At 44.6% G+C, this 20,648-nt stretch overlaps 1 protein-coding gene across 3 annotated transcripts in view; it reads left to right on the plus strand.

Annotated features, from left to right (window-relative positions):
- Positions 1 to 20,648, plus strand: part of FANCL (FA complementation group L) — a 294,740-nt gene that overhangs the window by 95,232 nt on the left and 178,860 nt on the right. For all 3 annotated transcript variants that reach the window (XM_030196202.1, XM_030196203.1, XM_030196205.1), the window contains exons 5-6: positions 1,029 to 1,126; positions 17,812 to 17,908. In XM_030196202.1, the coding sequence (XP_030052062.1) occupies positions 1,029 to 1,126; positions 17,812 to 17,908 (195 nt within the window). The remainder of the gene's footprint in view (positions 1 to 1,028; positions 1,127 to 17,811; positions 17,909 to 20,648) is intronic.

Consider the following 20,648-nt stretch of genomic DNA (forward strand, 5'->3'; position numbering starts at 1 on the left):
TGTCCTGCCCTCGCCTGACGTAACATAACGTCAGACAAGGGCAGGGCACGGAAGGAAGGAGAGGTCTGCCCTGCTGTTGCTTGCTGCTCCGAATCCAAACTTGGGAAGGTGAAAGGAGCTTCAGGTTAGTTCTGGGAGAGACGGAGGGGGGGGGGGGCCAGGCGACCTCGGGTGGGGTGGGGTGGGGTGGGGTGGGGGGGCGACCGATGTTTCCCAGAAAATAAGACATCCCCCCGAAAATAAGACCTAGCGCGTTTTGAGGAGGAAAAATAAATATAAGACAGTGTCTTATTTTCGGGGAAACACGGTAATACGTTTTTGGGTTTTTTTCTGCATTAAGTTTCAATTTATGCAGTTCCATCCAATTTTGCAAAGTATCCATCACTTCCTTATCATCTATACCAGACCAGTCCAGACTAATGGGTTGTGTCCATCTACCAGCGGAAGGAGACAGAGAGAATAGTTCCAAGTAACCCGCCCCTTAAGGGTGTCGTGCAGCCTGGAATGTTCAGTATTTCGCATAGCTAAGCAATGGTGCTCTGAAGTCTAGAAGAAAACACAGTTAATACCAAACAGGCAAACTCTTGGAGCCAATATGCAAAACCTCACTGTTCCTGCTTGGCCAAAGGCAACTGCAACCTCCCCTCACAGTAAAGTAAGCGGGAGAGAATGGTCCATACTGAGCTTGCCCAAGCACATAGAGATCTACCCCTGAATCTGGGGAAAGAACTCCGTGATCCCAAGTAATTTTTCCATCCTGTAATAAACTAGAGTGTAAAAACATTGATAAGTCAATCAGATGATATTAATAACTTGGATATTTGTTTTACCTACATTTTAGTGTTGTATTATGTTCTGTTCTTATGTACTATTGTAAACAATCTTATAGCATTTCTAGGTTGTGTTTAAATTTGAGAAATAAATTTATATTATAATGATGAATTTTATGATTTATGCAATTATTTGATGTAAACTTGTTTTGATAAAGGCTGTAAAAATGGATAACTTCTGTGGTATTGTTCTCACAGGAAAATGCTTTGAAGAACAGACAAGAACTGTATGCACCACCACCTCCACAGTATTATTCCTGTCTTGTCAAAGACATAGAAAACTTGGGCTGGGATAAGTACGTTTGTCTGTTTATTAATTTTATTTTAGTCAGATATGTGAAAAGTAAAAAAAAAAAAACAACTTAAATGCTTTTTTGTCATATGGGCCTCACCATCCTGAACAAGCAGGTGTTATCTCCTCCTACCAATAGATGCAGATAGAGAAACTGATCTTTTCAAGTGACCTCCTCATTATAATATGCTGGTGCTCACTAGAAAACTTCAGTATTTTCTCTACCTCCAGCATATATAGTAGGTTGCTCAGGCTGATGCGGCACGGCTTGGTTGAGCCTAGCAGCCAGCTTGGTCCTGGTAAAGTGTGGAGAGCTGTTCCACTGCCCCCAGTCACAGTTGATAGCATCCACTGGGAGAGGTGTTTGGCTCAAACCTGTGGAGCTCTGCCAGAAGGGGGTCTGGGGTCCCCATCCCCTCCCTCCCTCCATTGTCTGTGCACACTGTTTGAGTGCTCTTTCCCTGGGCTCTGCAGGAAGTGGATAGGTGCAAGAAGTACCTGAAGGTTGATGCCCTCATCACGGCAGTTACCAAACAGACCACTATACATGTGAAGGGAGCTCTACTCTCAAGGAGCTGCAAGAGAAGAGGGTAGAACAGCATTTTAAGCTTTGCTTCGCCCTTGGGGCTATGAGTGTGTAGGTCACCATTTGTGGAGGTTATGTGGTTAGGGAGAATATGTTACAAGAAATGATTTACTTGGGGGAAAGAGCTCTAGAGCACTCGCTACTGTTTATAATTTAAGAGCAGGCGCTGTATTTATAAGTTTTAGGATATTAATTTCTCCACCAATCACCAAAGGTGATAATTGCAATATTGCAATAAATTAAATAAATTAAGTTTATATCTCTGTTGAAATGCAGTATTCTGTATTGCAAGATTTGAAAGCATGTACTCAGAGCATGGCACTAAGTTTAAAGGTGTCCATGCACTATCAGTATAACTTTAAAAGATACCATATACTCAGAACACAAAGAGACAGTATTTTTAGCTTCAAAAAGGTTGATTTAATATACAAATCAAGTAAATAATATTGCAAACCAAACGAGAGGTAGGTCTTACAGATCTTTACAGATAATCTGTGCTTAAGTAAAGTAGCAGGTCTAGATCAAAAGTTATGTTACTTACAAGTCCTTGTTACATAGTATGAACAGCATGAGGTAAGCACATGTTTGCAGAAGAGGTCCTCATAGCAGGCAGGTGGGCTACAGGTCCCAGGAAGAGAGAATCTGTAGAGAAGAATCTGTGTTGCAGTTGAAGGGAAGCATCTGCTTGTCTGGAACAGCTTCTATCTTTTATACTCTTGCAAGCTGCAGGAAGACATGCCATGTGAATCTCTGTCTTGGTTTTCTGGTTTGCACATGACCCTTGGGCATTTGTAAAGCATTGTGGTATCTTGGTCTCATATCTTATGACATCACAAGACTTGCTGTCTGGATTTTGCTGACAAATGGTTTATTGTAGTGCAGGGTTTTCCCTGCTTGAATTTCTGTGATAAGATTTGTCTGGGGCGGCCAGCAGGTGTCCTTTGTTTTTAGTAGCTGTATTTCACACTTTTCCCACCTGCCTGTCTCCTTGCCTCTACTGGATACCTTTGATATTTGTTGTGTTGACCAGGCTTTTTTGATCAGAGGAAGAGAGTCAATTTAGCCTTGAGGCAGTCTCTTATTTGAGAAGTCTTTTGTTAAAGAGGGAGGGAAAGGGGGAGGTGAGGTCCTTGCAGTAGTACCTTCCTTTTAAATGTTCCCAAAGGGAGGGGGAAGAGGGCTTTGGAATGAAAGCCAGTTGCATCTTCAAATATATATTTTTGTATTGCTATATATGATCCAGCAAAATATAATGCTACATATTTCAATAATAAACTGATACCATTACAAATAAACGTGTGGATAAAGGTGAGCCGGCAGATATTGTGTATCTGCATTTTCAAAAAGCATTTGACAAAGTACCTTATGAAAGACTTCTGAGGAAATTAGAAAGTTACGGGATAGGAGGTAATGTCCTATTGTGGATTAAAAACTGGTTAAAAGATAGAAATCTCTATAAACCTAGAGGATGTAATGGGGCACTTTGACAAATTGAAGAGTAGCAAATCTCTTGGACCGGATGGTATTCATCCAAGAGTACTGATAGAATTGAAAAAGGAATTGGCGGAACTATTAGTAATATGTAATTTATCTTTAAAATCGAGTATGGTACCGGAAGATTGGAGGGTACCTCATTTAAAGCTGATATTTAAAAAAAAGTTCCAGAGGGGATTGCTACTACTACTACTACTATTTAGCATTTCTATAGCGCTACAAGGCATACGCAGCGCTGTACAAACATAGAAGAAAGACAGTCCCTGCTCAAAGAGCTTACAATCTAATAGACAAAAAATAAATAAAGTAAGCAAATCAAATCAAATTAATGTGAACGGGAAGGAAGAGAGGAGGGTAGGTGGAGGCGAGTGGTTACAAGTGGTTACGAGTCAAAAGCAATGTTAAAGAGGTGGGTTTTCAGTCTAGATTTAAAGGTGGCCAAGGATGGGGCAAGACGTAGGGGCTCAGGAAGTTTATTCCAGGCGTAGGGTGCAGCGAGATAGAAGGCGCGAAGTCTGGAGTTGGCAGTAGTGGAGAAGGGAACAGATAAGAAGGATTTATCCATGGAGCGGAGTGCACGGGAAGGGGTGTAGGGAAGGACGAGTGTGGAGAGATACTGGGGAGCAGCAGAGTGAATACATTTATAGGTTAGTAGAAGAAGTTTGAACAGGATGCGAAAACGGATAGGGAGCCAGTGAAGGGTCTTGAGGAGAGGGGTAGTATGAGTAAAGCGACCCTGGCGGAAGATGAGACGGGCAGCAGAGTTTTGAACCGACTGGAGAGGGGAGAGGTGACTAAGTGGGAGGCCAGCAAGAAGCAGATTGCAGTAGTCTAAACGAGAGGTGACAAGGGTGTGGATGAGGGTTTGGTAGAGTGCTCGGAAAGAAAGGGGCGGATTTTACGGATGTTGTAAAGAAAGAAACGACAGGTCTTGGCGGTCTGCTGGATATGAGCAGAGAAGGAGAGAGAAGAGTCAAAGATGACCCCAAGGTTTCGAGCTGAGGAGACAGGGAGAATGAGAGAGCCATCAACAGAAATAGAAAACGGGGGGAGCGGGGAGGTGGGTTTGGGGGGGAAAATGAGAAGCTCGGTTTTGGTCATATTTAATTTCAGGTGGCGTTGAGACATCCAGGCAGCAATGTCAGACAAGCACGCTGAAACTTTGGTTTGGATGCAAGGTGAGATATCAGGGGTAGAAAGGTAGATTTGGGAGTCATCAGCATAGAGGTGGTAGGAAAAGCCATGGGATGAGATTAATGAACCAAGGGAAGAAGTGTAGATAGAAAAGAGGAGGGGACCAAGAACAGAACCCTGAGGTACACCGACAGGCAGAGGGATAGAAGTAGAAGAGGATCCACCAGAGTGAACACTAAAGGTGCGGAGGGAGAGGTAGGAAGAGAACCAGGAAAGGACAGAGCCCTGGAATCCAAGTGAGGACAGGGTATCGAGAAGTATGCTGTGATCGACAGTGTCAAAAGCAGCGGAAAGATCAAGAAGAATGAGGATGGAATATTGACCTCTGGATTTAGCCAGTAATAGGTCATTGGAGACTTTAGTAAGCGCAGTTTCAGTTGAGTGGAGAGGGCGAAAACCAGATTGTAATGGGTCAAGAATAGCATGTGAGGAGAGAAAATCAAGGCAGCGGCGGTGAACAGCACGCTCAAGTAATTTGGAGAGAAAAGGAAGGAGGGAGATGGGTCGGTAATTAGAGGGACAAGTAGGGTCAAGTGAAGGCTTCTTAAGGAGAGGTGTGACCACAGCATGTTTAAAGGAAGCAGGGACAGTCGCAGTGGAAAGTGAGAGGTTGAGAATGTGACAGATAAAAGGAATAAGAGTAGGAGAGATGGCATTAAGAAGGTGGGTGGGAATGGGATCAGAGGAACAGGTGGTACATTTTGAGGAAGAAAGGAGAAGTGTAGTTTCCTCAATAGTAACTTCAGGAAAGGAGGAAAGGGAATGAGGGGAAGGAGAGAGAGGGGAACGGACTAGTGGAGGGAGAGCTGGTGAGGTAGAGAAAGCAAGGTTTATCTTTTGAACCTTGTTGTGAAAGAATTCAGCAAGGGTCTGAGGAGATAATGAAGGGGGAGTTGGGGGAGGGGGCACCTTGAGGAGAGAGTTCAATGTGGTGAAGAGAAGTCGAGGATTAGAGCCAAGAGAGTTGGTCAGTTGGATATAATAATCCTGTTTGGCACGTAAAAGAGCAGATTGGAAGGAGGTCAGCATGAACTTAAAGTGTAAGAAATCAGCAAGGGCCCGAGATTTCCGCCAGAGGCGTTCGGCGGAGCGGGTACAGGAACGTAGATAGCGGATATTAGAAGTCAGCCAAGGTTGGGGTTTTGTACGCCTTACAGGGCGGGTCATCAAAGGTGCAAGAGTGTCTAAGGCAGAGGATAGAGTATTGTTGGAGTTTGGCATGGCCTTCCTAACTGATTGTCTTATGACTTTGTGTAAGTTTCTTCCTATTCTAAGGTGTCCATTGTCGTGAGTTTCCGTGGTTGTCTTCCAAGAAACTCCTCAGTTAGCTACTCTTTCAGAGGCAGCTGCTATTTGGGGGAAGATCTGGAGAAATTGGTCAAGGGTATTGGAGAAATCTGGCCTCTCTGGCTTCCAGAGTTTAGTCTGCAGAGTTCCCAGTGGCCACAGACAGGCACCTGGTGGCTCCTGCCTTAGGCACCAGTAGGTCTCTTAAGGTGGATTCCTTTTGAGGCCTCAAAAGATCATGGGGCTCAGGATCCTCTAGCAATGTTGGAGGGCCCAAGCCTACCCAGTTGAGGGTACACTGGGCACTTCAGTGTTTCTGTAGGAGGCAGGCTGGTCTCTTCGCCACACATGGGCCTTAATCACCTCGGATAAGTGGGTCCTGGAAGTGGTCAAAAGAGGTTACGCCCACCCCATTCCCAATGCCTTCATAATTTCTCCTTGTGGCTTGGAGGTAAAGCGGCAGGCTGTTGCTCTTATCTTGCAGAATCTTCTGGAGCTGGGAGAGGTGGAGTTAGTCTTGGCAGTGGAATAGGATTCAGGGTGATACTCTATTTAAGGAGGGGAGACAAAAACTTCTACAGGTATATTAGTGACAGGAGAAAGACTATAAAGGGAATTGTGAGACTAAAAGATACAACAAAACGCTATGTAGAAAATGATGAAGAAAAAGCCAATTTGCTAAATAGATACTTTTGTTCTGTTTTCACTGAAGAAAACCCTGGGGAAGGACCGAGAGGGACTGGCAAAAGTACACCTGAGAATGAGGTGGATAGAGCGCCGTTCACAGAAGAGAGTGTGTATCAACAACTTGGAAAGCTAAAGGTGGACAAAGCCATGGGGCCGGACGGGATCCACCCCAGAATACTGAGGGAGCTCAGAGAGGTTCTGGCGGGTCCTCTTAAAGACTTGTTTAATAAATCCTTGGAAACAGGAGAGGTTCCGAGGGATTGGAGAACGGCGGAGGTGGTCCCTCTTCACAAAAGTGGGGATAGGGAAGAAGCTGGAAACTACAGGCCGCGGGAGGTGGTGGAGATGAAAACGGTAACGGAGTTCAAACATGCGTGGGATATGCATAGAGGAATCCTGTGCAGAAGGAATGGATCCTCAGAAGCTTAGCTGAAATTGGGTGGCGGAGCAGGTGGGGGGAAGAGGGGGTGGTGGTTGGGAGGCGAGGATAGGGGAGGGCAGACTTATACGGTCTGTACCAGAGCCGGTGATGGGAGGCGGGGGTGGTGGTTGGGAGGCGGGAAATACTGCTGGGCAGACTTATATGGTCTGTGCCCTGAAAAGGACAGGTACAAATTCAAGGTAAGGTATACACATATGAGTTTGTCTTGGGCAGACTGGATGGACCATGCAGGTCTTTTTCTGCCGTCATCTACTATGTTACTATGTTACTATTTATTTTGTGGTCCCAGAGACAAGAGGGTCCTTTCAGCCTATTCTGGACCTCAAAGGAGTGAACACATGTTTCTCAGTTCACATTTTTGGATGGAGATCCTTTGCTTCATGATCGCCTTGGTTAGAACAGATGAGCTGATCTCTTGACCTCATGAAGGCGTACCTACACATTCCCATCGTGGAGCATCAGAAGCGGTGCCTCTGTTTTTGTGTGGTGGTATGCCACTTCCAGATTTGGGTCCTACCATTTGTATTGGCCATGGCATTCTGCACCTTCTCCAAGGTGATGGGAGGTAGTAGTGGCTCACTTATATGGCCAGGACTTTCGGGTCCTCCTTATCTGGACAAGTGGTTAATCTGGGCTGATTTGACTGCAGATTCCAGGGTTGCCACTTCTCAGTTCATTTGACTCCTGGAAAGTCTGGGCTAGGTGGTAAATTGAGTTATCTTCTTCCCACCCAGTTCCTGGAATATCTGGGAGTCTGGTTTGACATGACTGAGGGGGTGGGGATGAGAGTATTCCTCTGGAGGAACGCATAGCCAAACTCCAGACCCAGAAGTGCAAATTGTGTGAGCTTTGGGTTCTCAGTCTGGGACTACTTACAACTTCTGGGTTCCTTGGCATTGACTCTGAAAGTGTTTTGTTTTGGGCACGAGCTTATATGTGACCTGTTCATCAGCCCTCTTGCCTTTGTGCTCCAGTTTCTCAGGTGTTCAGTTGCCAGCTGCCACTCCCTTTCAATGCAAGGCACAATTTGGACCAGTGAGACAACCTTTATCACATAGCTGCAGTGGTTGATGGGTCATAGGTGTGCTTTACAAAAGGGACTTTCCTTTACTTTGGCGAGTGTATACTGACCATTAATGTAAAATTCTGCTGACATCTGAAAAAAGCCATACAGTGGCAATCCGAATGGCCTGAGTCCTAAGCACATGTCACAGCTCCCACCTAAATGTGAATACAAAGAATGTGCAAAGCTTTAATCTGACCCTGCCCACAGCAACAGATATTACTTGGCAATACACATGGCAACCAGTAAGAAAACTCTTCCATGTCAACAGATCAGCCCAGTTGAGGGTTAGTTCTTTGTGATTCATCCCATAAGGGTACCGTGTGATCATAGTTCCTAAGTATTTCTTTGACTCCAAGCGGATGGATGATGGACTAACTGTGCAGTTCCTAACTTGATTTCTAGTTTTCAATTGAAATGTAATTTTTTATAAAATTTTTAAATGCATTTATATTATAATTTACACGTATCCACTTGTTACAGAAACACAGAGAAATGTTATGCAAAGAAAAATTACAAAGAAAAACTTTAGTGTAAATACAACACACATATTTACCCCTCGTTAAACCACTATCAATGAGGGAGAGTGGCCCAGTATCTTAGGAGATCATTCAAAGAAAAACATTACTTAGAAAAGGATAGACCTGGATTGTTCCGCAGATTATAACCAGATAACTTTCTCAGGTCAACGAAAGTTTTACTACTACTGCTTCTACTAATTATTTCTATTGTGCTACTAGACGTATGCAGCGCTGTACACATTATATGCAGGTACTTTCTCTGTCCCTAGAGGGCTCACAATCTAATTTTTAAGATGTTCTGGTTCAAAAAAACACATATTTCACCCCTAAATATCAAGCAATACATTTACATGGATAAGCCAATAAAAATGTTGCTCCCAATGCTGCTGTATCTTCTCTCATATCCAGAAAACATCTGTTCCTGTCCTCTATATATTCTTCGTTACATCTGAATACATCCACAATATCTGACCACAAAATGATTGTTGGGAGTTGTTAAAGAACATTCTTATAACCCAATTTAAATCTTTTCAAACACAAAGGAAATCAGCAAAGTAGCTCAGTTGAGCCTTGCCTGTTTGCTTGCCTGTGTATTGTAGTTGATAGGGGCACTAGGATAATACAGCTAGCTGGAAAAGTTTTATACAACCTGGCTGGATGTGGCACATATGCAAGAGAACTGATTTACAGCTTTTCAGTTTGACTCCCCAGATGACCACCATACCTGGCTTTTCCAGATGCTCAATGCCTTTGAGTTCTCTAGTTGGGTTAACTTTACAGTTTCACCACATAGCTTTATCCAACCTCCTACTCTATGCTCTTTGACTGCATGGGCTGGCCTTACCTTAATTTCATGCTCTCCCTGAGCTTTAACCATTTGGTCTCAGTTGAACTTTTCTAAGATTAAGCTGAGTTTATCAGCCTCTGCTTTGACCTCTCTTCTCAGCTCACCTTGTCCTCTCTGACATGGCCAAGCTTTACCTCTCTGCTGCAGGAAATATTTTATTCTCTTATTTTCAGCTGAAGTTTTAATTCACAGATGCAAGTGACTTATCCTAGCGGTTTTAACTACACATCATCATCTAATCCAGCTGGATGTTCATTCTTTTGGCTTTGGCTACCTTTAACCCTGTTATAGGCCAGAAAAATAAATAAACAGAGTGAGTGATGTGTATATATATATATATATATATATATTTGAAGATAGCAGCTGAGATTTCTTCATATGCATTTACACATTACATTACAGTCATTTTTGATAGGCAGCTTCCTTTTGCTCTGGAGTTTTTTTCTTTTTCATTGTAACCTATCTGTGTGGATTCCTTCTGAGTCAACTTTTGCCCTCAAGGCATTAGCAAAATCTTTTCTTCATAGACTCAGTGGTGCTTTTCTTTGTAGCAGTGACATTACCTGCAATTAGAGGTTCATAATGCAGCTTATCTCTAGATCTCAAATTTAAGTGAGCACTACAGTTTCCTCACACAACTGTCTTTGGCACCTTTTCCAATTCAGTTGAGCTGTACAGCTGCTGCTGCTGCATTTCACCTCTGCTTGTTAGAAATGCAACTGATTTCTGTAGCTTTCAAGTACAGCTGACTTTCTACTTTGGCATGTATCTGACATGCAGAGGAGACTTCTAGTTTTCAACTTAAACTGATTAATACAGTGCAGTCCACAGCTTTATCCCTTTACCTTGCATTTCTCATGACCTCTACATCTCGAACTAAAGCTGCTTTCTTTGGCTTTCTTCTTTAGCTATCCTCTGGAGTCAGCCTTGAGCTCTTTTAAACGTCATACAGTTGACCTCTGATGGTTTTCTCTTCTCTGATCTTCCTGAGTTATACATTTGAGTGTTCCTGATACTATGTTCTTTTTAATGGTGGCCTTTGCGTTGGCCTCTTTCCGGTTCCAATGTTTTGTATTTTTTGCCATATATTTCTTTCTTATGCTCTCTACTTGGCTTATAAATTTGGGTTCCCTATGCCTAGAGCTATATGCCTTTTTGCCTGTGCATATTTACTCCTTCTCTATTTTGGGAACTGCTTTGCTACATCCCACAAGTGGAGTGATCTGTTGGAGATAAGGAAAAATTATGTCTTTACTTGAGAATTTACTTTGCTATGTCTATTTTCTTTGCTGTAGTCTCAACAATCAGTCCAGAAGTCCTCCATTATAAATTTTGGCTACCTTTAGGAATAGTTTTCCTGTCCTTTGATTTGTCAAGCCCTGAACAATAAGATGGTCCGGCATATGCATTCAATATTTCTGCCTAAGGTGACGTCTGGTTTTCACTTCAGTCAGTTGTCTTGTCAATATGTTCCCCCAGGATCCTTGTACCCAGGATGGAAGACCTGCTTTGCAAAAGAGTTGGTCCTCTCTTTGGATCAGACTATTATTATGAAATTAATTGCTGGTTGAATTAAGTGATATTCCTAGTTATTTGTTTTGTAAGGCATTGAAAACTTGGCTATGTGAGAAGTTATGGGTTGAATAATGATTGAATTATATAGCATTTTTGTCTACATTCTTTGATATGATTTGTCTATACTGTACCAATATTTGTACTGTATTTTGGTTTTATTGTAAACCTCTCTAAAACCTTGACTGTATTAAGCAGTAAATAATGTTAATAAATAAAATCAGCTAAAGCCCTTTGACAATCCATCCAGCTTTTTTGTTTGATATAAGCCTGGGATTATTATTATGAAATAGTCTAATTATCTTACAAACTACATCTCATTTACTTATGTGTGAGTAGACCTGAGGTCAGATGATCATATCAAGTCTCAAAACATAAAAGCCATCTTGGCGCTAGTAGCTTTCATACAGGGGATTGGCAGAGCTGCGGTATGGACTTTGGTCTCTGTGTTCACATCTCATTATTGCTTAGAAAGGGGTTCCTGGCAAGGCAGTAGGTTTGGATAGTCTGCTCAGTGGAATCGTTTAGAGGTTTAAAGTCCAACTTAATTTCCTCTGAGACCTTTTTTTTAAAAAATAACTTCCAGGTTACCTTTGGCTTCATTGTAAAATGTAATTAATTAAATGACAATAACTGAAAAGGCCTATGTTGTTTGCACATTGGAAATCTTGGGGGGGGGGGGGGGGGTCCCTATTTTCTTTTAAAGGGAACATCATGTAACTAAAGAATCCCAATTTTAAAGTAATTTTATCTTGCTTGTCCTCAGAGAAATCCAAACTATTTACCTGTAGCAACAGTTCTCCTTGGACAATAGGACAAAAGTCCAGATATAGCCCTCTTACCTTCTCTTGGGTTTGTATTTAAATGCAAGTTACCTATAGAACTGTGATAAACCTGTACAACGTGGCAGCATGGGAAATACTATGCATGCAGAGACATGCTCAAAGCTTTTTAGGGTTAGAAAATTAGGTCTCATTGCATAAAATGGGACCTGTAGTAAAGTGATGCTCATTAATGGCATTAGTCCACATTCATAACTCTAGATGTTGGTTATGCGTATGTTTATATTTATTAGGATTTATTAATCACCTTTCGCCAAGGACAAAGCAGGCTGTATTATGCTCACAACTGGGTCGACGATCCGCGTCGGCCCAGGAATCGGTATAATGCATAGCAAAATGAAAAGGTTTGCTAGAGCCTTCTGGCGCTCCTCAGTTCTTCTTTTTCCGCGTCAGGAGTGGCAGGTTCAGCGGTTGCTCCTTGTTCACCCAGGAAGAGCCTTTTTTTTTTTTTTTGGTGCCTGTTTCGGCTTTTTCACCTTCCTTTTTACTTTTTTTCAATTTGTAAAAAAAAAAAAAAAACCCTTCTCCGAGGATAAGCAGGCTGCATTATTCTCACACATGGGTCGACGTCCGCGTGAGCCTGGAAACCAACATTTTGCCATTTCAAAAACAAAAATTCTGCTAGAGTGTTCTGGCGCACATGCAGCGCATTCGCGGACTGATTTCCCGCCGCCCAAGCGTTTACCTCAGTTACTTTTTTTTTCTGCGAAGAGGTGTGGCAGGTTCCTTCTGTGCTCCTTGTACTGGCTCGGGAAAGAGTTTTGTTCTGAGAGTGATTTTTTTTTCCTGTTTTTCTTTAAAAAAAAAACAAAAACTTTTCATGTTTTTAGTTGATCCTTAGTCTTTTTCCCCCATTTTAAAGTTTCCTTTCCTTTTTGACACGGCTGGCTTTAGGCTGTACGATTGGGTTTCTCCTTTTTGTGCCCTTTTTTATTGGCACAATCGAGTCTTTTTCGCTGGAGCTGTTTTTCCTTCCATGTCATCAGACACCCAGCGGCTTCAAACGTTGTACTTGGTGCAACTGGACCATCTCAGCTACTGATACCCATTCCTGGTGTATTCAGTGCTTTGAGCCGACCACAGCCCAGCTTCTTGTGCTCTGTGTCTTCGTATGAAGAAGTGGACCCAAGTAGCTCAAGAAGCCCAACGCGAGAAACGTTTTGGGGCTCGGTCTAGTCCTTCGACGTCGGCATTAACATCGGTACCGAGGTCAGCGACGTTGACATCGAGGGAAGCATTGATGTCAGGAGCAGAGGTAATGGCTGCTGAGAGACCCAGTCTCGCTGGGAGCAGTGAGGTGTCAAGTGGGTCTCCAACTGTCTCAATGCCTCCTGCTATACAGGCCCCCGGGGACCGACCATCGTCGGACCCAACCCCGAGGAGACGTGAGGATTCCATGTCGTCCTCGTCGGTACTGAGGAGCCTCGGTGACGTGCATTGAGCGAAGGCGAAGAAGCACCGTCACCGATCTCCTTCGACACACAGTGCCGGGAGCTCCGGGGTGTCGAAGGATTCGGCACCTGAGAAGCGTCTGTGCTGAGATTACCGCTCCCCCTCTATACAGGAGGTGCCGATGCCGTCGGCCTCTTGGCAGCCTGGTACCTGCTCCTGAACCTCAGCATATTCTGCCTTCGGTTGCTCCACCGATCCCGCAGCCTTCTCCGATGGCGGCTCTCAACGAGCGCATCCGGGCCCTGCTTCCAGAGCTTCTGGAAGGACTGCTGCACCAGTCTGCTTTGGTGTTGGTGGTGCGTGTGCCTTCCGCACCGCGTGCTGCAGCGGCATCTGGCCCTTCGCCTGCGTTGAGGTCCCCGTCCTCGGTGCGGTTGGCTGCCACCCAGGTCGACTCCCCTTCGACGTTGGTGGAGGAAGCTTCGCTGCAGTCTGTTTGGGCGTCGGCTTCTCGACATCGCCATCGAGGACGTTGATCCTTGGCGTCGAGGCAGGCTCAGTCTCGGAGTTTTCTTAGGAAAGTGCTTTCCGATACTGAAGAGGAGCGTTCGTGGGAGTCGGAGGAAGATCCCAGATACTTTTCCAATGAGTCTTGGGATTCCCTCTGAACCTTCCCCTCCACCTTAAAGGCGGCTGTCTCCTCCTGAGAGCCTCCCTTTTACATCCTTTGTCCGGGAAATGGCTACTGCTATTCCATTCCCTATGGAGGTGGAGGATGAGCCCACGGCTGAGATGCTTGAGGTCCTGGATTATCCCTCCCCATCTAAGGAGGCTGTGACAGCGCCTTTGCACTTGGTACTCAAGAAAGTCCTTATGCGAAACTGGTTGTTCCATCTGTCTGCTCCTGTGATCCCGAAGAAGACTGATTCCTAGTATTGGATCCACGGTGAACCACGGTTGATGTCTCAGTTACCACACAATTCCAAGGTGGTGGACTTTGCCCTCAAAAGAGCCGAGAGTACTAGGGACTATGCCTCGGCGCCCCCAGGCAGAGAAGCTAGGACCTTGGACTCTTTTGGGAGTAAGGCATATCAGGCCGCTATGCTCACTGCCCGTATCCAATCTTACCAGCTTTTCACGAGAGTTCACTTGCGGAACTCGGTGAGACAGTTGTCTACCTTGGTCGATGCCCTCCCTCCGGAGCAGGCCGAGCCTTTTCGCCAGGTGGTCAGGCAGCAGAAGGCATATCGTAAATTCCTGGCCAGGGGCACTTATGATACTTTTCATGTGGCATCCAGAATCACTGTTCAGGGTATAGCGATGCGCAGACTTCCATGGCTGCGTGTCTCTGACCTGGATCATTCAGTGCAGCAAGAGGATGGTGGATGTACCTTGCTGAGGGGATAACCTTTTCAGAGAGAAGGTGGAAGATCCGGTTGACCAGATCAAGGAGCACAATGGTACTGTAGCTTCTCTCTCCCTCTGGGTGCCTTCTGCTACAGCCTCAACTAGGATGTTTTTTTGGGGGGCACGGAGTGCTCCCTTTTTCTATGCTAGGCGTAGGTACACTCTGGCGTCCCAACAGCCTAGTCAGGCTCAGCCCCAGCGCACTCGTTCTCGTCAACAGCGTGCACCTAAGGCCCTTGCTGCTCCCCAGCAAAACCAAGGGACAGGCTTTTGACTGGCTCCAGGAAAGCATAGCCACACTAAAAATGTCCATGCCGGACGACTTGCCGGTTGGAGGGAGGTTAATGTTTTTTTCAGAAAAGGTGGCCTATCATTATCTCCGACCGGTGGGTTCTTCAAATAGTCTGGTTAGGATACACCATCAATCTGGAAGCCAAACCTCCAAATTGTCCACTGGCAGCTCATTCATATAGCTCCCAGCACAGGCAGGTACTTGGCAGAGGAACTCTCTGCCCTTCTAAAGGCCAATGCGGTCGAACCCATTCCACCAAGGGAAGAAGGGCTGAGATTCTATTCCAGGTACTTCCTTGTGCAAAAGAAAACAGGGGGGATGCATCCCATGCTAGACCTAAGGGCCCTGAACAAATTCCTAGTCTGAAAAAAGTTCAGAATGGTTTCCCTGGGCACCCTTCTTCCCATGATTCAGGAAAACGATTGGCTATGCGTATCCTCCCATACCTCTAGTAGGGAAGACTTTGCTGAAGCTCAGGCAAGACCGCGGAACCATGATTCTAATTGTGCCCTTTTGGCCACGTCAGATTTGTTTCCCTCTTCTTCTGGAGTTGTCCTCCGAAGACCCATGGAGATTGGAGTGTTTTACAGCCCTCATCACTCAGAACGAGGGGTCGCTTCTACATCCCAACCTTCAGTCTCTGGTTTTCACAGCCTGGATGTTGAGAGCCTAGAATTCGCTTCCTTGGGTCTTTCAGAGGGTGTTTCCCTAGTCTTACTTATCTACACTTATCAGAGTCTTGTCTCAAGATCAACTCCGTAAGGGTTCACCTTAGTGCAATTAGTGCTTATCATCAGCGTGTAGACGGTAAGCTTATCTCTGGACAGTCTTTAGTTTGTTTCATGAAAGGTTTGTTTTTGTCAAAGCCCCCTGTCAAACCTTCTCCAGTGTTATGGGATCTCAACATCATTCTCACCCAGCTGATGAAAGCTTCTTTTGAGCCACTGAATTCCTGCCATCTGAAGTACTTGACCTGGAAGGTCGTTTTCTTGGTGGCGGTTACTTCAGCTCATAGGGTCAGTGAGCTTCAGGCCTTAGTAGTGGATGCATCTTATACTAAGTTTCATCACAACAGAGTAGTCCTCCGCATACATCCTAAGTTCCTGCCAAAGGTGGTGTCGGAGTTCCATCTGAACCAGTCGATTGTCTTGCCAACATTCTTTCCCCATCCTCATGCCCACCCTGGCGAAAGCAGCTTGCACATCTTACATAGTAACATAGTAGATGACGGCAGAAAAAGACCTGCATGGTCCATCCAGTCTGCCCAACAAGATAAACTCATATGTGCTACTTTTTGTGTATACCTTACCTTTATTTGTATCTGTCATTTTCAGGGCACAGACCGTATAAGTCTGCCCTGCACTATCCCTGCCTCCCAACCACCGGCTCTGGAACAGACCGTATAAGTCTGCCCAGCAATATCCTCGCCTCCCAACCACCAGCCCCGCCTCCCACCACCGGCTCTGCCACCTGATCTCAGCTAAGCTTCTGAGCTCAAAAGGAGCTTTCATCAGATTGAAATCTTGGAATGCAAGAGAGCATTGGCCTTTTAGGACGAAGCCCTTCAGACAGTCCGCCCAGTTGTTTGTTGCTTTTGATCCCAACAGGAGGGGAGTCGCCATCAGGAAACGCACTAGTTGCAATTGGCTAGCAGATTGCATATCCTTCACTTACGCCCAAGCTGGGCTGACTTTGGAGGGCCATGTCACGGCTCATAATGTCAGAGCCATGGCTGCGTCAGTGGCTCAATTAAAGTCAGCCTCCATTGAAGAGATTTGCAAAGTTGCAACGTGGTCTTCTGTCCACACGTTCACCTCACATTACTATCTTGAACAGGATACCCATTGCGGCAGTCGGATTGGGCAGTCAGTGCTGCAGAATCTGAGGTTTAGAATCCAACTCCACCCTCCTAGGCCCATTTTATTCTGTTCCAGGCTGCACTCTCAGTTAGTTGTATATCGTTTCAGGTTAGTCTATTTTATGCCCTCGCCGTTGCAAGCTCCAATTGAGCAACCTTTGTTGTTTTGGATGAGCCTGGATGCTAGGGATACCCCAGTTGTAAGTATAATACAGCCTGCTTGTCCTCGAAGAAAGCGAAGATGCTTACCTGTAGCAGGTATTCTCTGAGGACAGCAGACTGATTATTCTGAAAACCCCGTCCACCTCTCCTTGGAGTTGTTTTATTTCTTTATGCTTTTGGACTTGAGGAGCGTGGTCGCATGAGGGGCAGGAAGACACGTCACGTGCGCCAGAAGGCTCTAGCAAACTTTTTCATTTTGCTGTACATGATGACGATTCCTGAGCCGACGCAGATCGTCTACTCAGTTGTAAGAATAATCAGCCTGCAGTTCTCTGAGAATACCTGCTAGAGGTAAGTATCTTTGCTTTATATGTCCTTAAGCTTACTTATTGCAAATGTTTTTGAAAATAGGCAAACCTGCTGATATTAAAAACACAAGACTTTGTCAGCTCTAGTGCTGCTCATTGTATCCCAGAAGCCATCTTATGTAGCTTTTGGTTTGAGTGCTGTGTGTTTGGGTAAAGAAAATTATTGTAAAGCAAACATTGTCACTCTGCAAATGTTGACTTTCTGCTGAATGTTAATTGGAGTATATGAAATAGTATCAATTACATTTTTTCAGTATTGATAAAAGGGAAGTTTGAGGGAGAGAACAAAGTAAGAAAGCATAAATGTCTTTTACTATATGGAATTGCAGAAATGTATCAACAGCTTTGACAGGAAGTTTGATGTGTACATAAGTAGAGGCTGACAGGAACCTGCTGTGTGTGCCAGAGGTTCTAGTGATGGAAATCTGAAACATAGTGCTCACTGACCACAGCATGAGCCTTGACACACATTGTAAATAACACAGAGATATATGGCTGCATTAAGCAGCAGACTGGTGTATTAACAGCAATAAATCTAGAAACAGCAGAAATGGCTGTCATATAGGACTTCCTCTGATTAATAATTGTAACAGATTAGCAGGAGTATAGCAGATGTTTCAAAATATAATTCTCTTTGATACCCTGAGCATTTTCCTTTTTTACCTTCCAAAATAGGCTCGTGTTTGTAGATAGTGAGTTCAGCACCATTCAGCTAAAAGTAAATGATTCTGCTGGTCGAGAGCATCAGATAACTTTGCAGTTAAAGACAAATGTAAGTACTTTAATGAATATGAAAAAAAAAATTAAATGGCAAAAAAATATATATATCCTTATCAAAGGAAAAGTAGGGTGATGTCATTGCACAGCATCAGGATGAAACAACTTACCCAGTGCAGCCTTTCCTATACATAGAGAAGGGCATTTTTGATATGAAGTCTAATAGACATTTTGGTGAAAACATTGAAAATTTTCATCCTGAACATAGCAATTTTCGAACTGGAATTTTTGTTTTGTTTTGAAAATCTCTAATTTACAGATGTTTTTGTGCTTGGTATGTATGTCTTTAGGTACCATTAAAAAAAAAAAGTCCTAGAGAAGAACACACAAAAAGAAACCATGACTTTGTGGCACCATTTCTGGTAAACTGTCTTTGCACACATTCCAACAGAGCAGAGGGGTAGCAATGGACTCTACATAAAGGGACCCAGGTACAAATCCCACCTTAACACCCTTATTTTGTATTGTAAGCCCTCCAAGAACACCTAAAAAAAAAAACATACTGTACTTAACTGTACAAAAGCCCTCAGGTCCGTCTCCTTTCTATAGGTGCAGTTGGTATTTTGTGGGTTTTGGAAGGCTCACAATTTCCACCACAGGGGTACTAGTTAGAGTGGGATATGGCTCTGGGTCCCTTTCTCTGCAGTTCACTGCACTGACCACTTGCCTACTCCTGGGACCATGTTGCTGCTGTAATAGGAGTAGGCATAATACCTGAAGCCGTCACTGAGCTTGGCATGTACTGTCACATCTTTTGCGGGTGAGATGGGGTCAATGCCCACTGTGGAATTAAAGGGGGGATCATACCTTAATTCCTCCAGTGGTCAGCTAGGTCACCTTTTTGTGACTTAGTCATGATTGAAACGGGTCTAGATGAAAACATTCCAATTTTTGCACTAGATGTTTTTATCTTGTTCCATTATCCTGGGAAAACATCCAAATTCTGGACCTGCCTAAATCCCGCCCAAAACAAATTCCTTGTGATTTAGATGAACTGCAGATAAAGTTCATCTCAAATCTGAGTTTTGAAAATTGTAACTTGGACGTTTTCCCTTGAAAAAGTCCACCTGGTGCTTTGTACCGCTTTTGAGACAGTTTTCCCTTTTGAAAATGAGCGCCAGAGTCTTTGTTCCCCTCATTTGATTTTTTTCTGCTTTGTTAGACTCTTGTGAAAACTAATCTGTCCTCATTAATTTTTCCAATGTTGTTGTTGTATCAGGTTACAAAAAAAAAAGAGGAGGAGGAAAAGGAAATTCAAATAAGAAAGGAGAAACTTTTTCTTATTTTAGTTTTCTTCGTTGTGTCTTAGACTAAACTCAGCTTCAGGCCATGCAACTTCTGTATTTTTGAGGCTGGTGGATTTTGCACGTTCAGTAGGATTTCATCTGATAAAGCTTCCACTACTCAGTACAGTGATTTTAAGGACTAATTTTATAAAGTAATTTTTGTGTCTTGTGGCCACATAGACACACAAATAACCTGTTAAAAACTTCCAACTGGTGTAAAATTATGCACTTTAACATGATGGCACATACTTTGCCAATAGATGAGTATAGGGGTGGAGTGTTGGCGGAGTGCACAAGTATGCATGTAAGTTATAAAATTCAAAAGACTTTTAGAGCCCGGTCTGAAACCTTGGCTTCAGTTATCAGCATTGGCATCGATGTTGGGAGTTGCATCAGTCCATATGTCTGATAGGTCTGTCTCTGACACTTGGAATGGACTTACATGAAGTGGATCTCCACTTGTTTCAATGCCGACTGCTGTGGAGGGCACCTGGGACCAGTCAGCATCGGAACTAACCCAATGTGGGGGTTTGGTGTCATTTTTGTCGGCACCAAGGAGCATTGATGACCAGCATCGGGCGAAGGCTAAGAAGCATCAGTATCAGTGCCCCTCGACTCACTGTGCCGGGGGGCTCCGTATCCCTGAGAAGCGTTGGCACCGGGAAGATAACTCCTCCTCCATATAGGAGGTGCCGATGCCCTGGTCTGCATGCAGCCAGGATCAGGCACCTGTCTCGACCCCTGCAGTTCAGCAGTCTGTCTCTGAATCGGCTCCCCAGCCTTTCCCAGTGGTCTCTCTCAATGAGTGCATCTGGACTATTCTCCCTGAACTTTTGCGGGGTTTTTATAACAGTGTTCATCGACATTGGGGTACTTGCACCAGCCGTGCCACTTGCTTTTGCCCCGCAAGGCCCCCACCCTCTGGTGAGGTCTCCGCTGGTGTTGCGTGTGGCATCGGTGTCGACAGCACCCATGTGGGCACTCCCTCAACATCGGTGGAGGAAGCTTCGCCGGAGTCGAGGCTGGAACCAAAACCTCAATGCCTTTCTCAAGGACATGGCTTCTCTGTTTCAAGGCAGGCTCGCTCTTGGCCCTCCCATGAGATTTTTGCCGATACCAATGAGCGCTCATTGGATTCTGAAGAGGATCCATGGTACTACTTAGAGGAGGATTCCCATCTGACCCCTCCAGAAGAAGGAGGAAGTCTCCACCTGAGTGCATTTCCTTCCCAGGTTTTGTATGGGAAATGTCAGCTGCTATTTCTGTTTGTTTGGAGATGGAGGGCGAGTCCGGGGCTGAGATGTTTGAGGTCCTGGACTATGAATCTCCTCCTAGAGAGACTGTGACGTTCCCCCTTCACCGGATCCTGAAATATGTTCAGGTGAAGAACTAGGAGTCCTCTCTGTTGGTCCCTGTCCTGCCCAAGAAGATGGACACCATGTATTGGAC

The sequence above is a fragment of the Microcaecilia unicolor genome, chromosome 3 (genome assembly GCF_901765095.1).
Source record: "Microcaecilia unicolor chromosome 3, aMicUni1.1, whole genome shotgun sequence".
Lineage (NCBI taxonomy): Eukaryota > Metazoa > Chordata > Amphibia > Gymnophiona > Siphonopidae > Microcaecilia > Microcaecilia unicolor.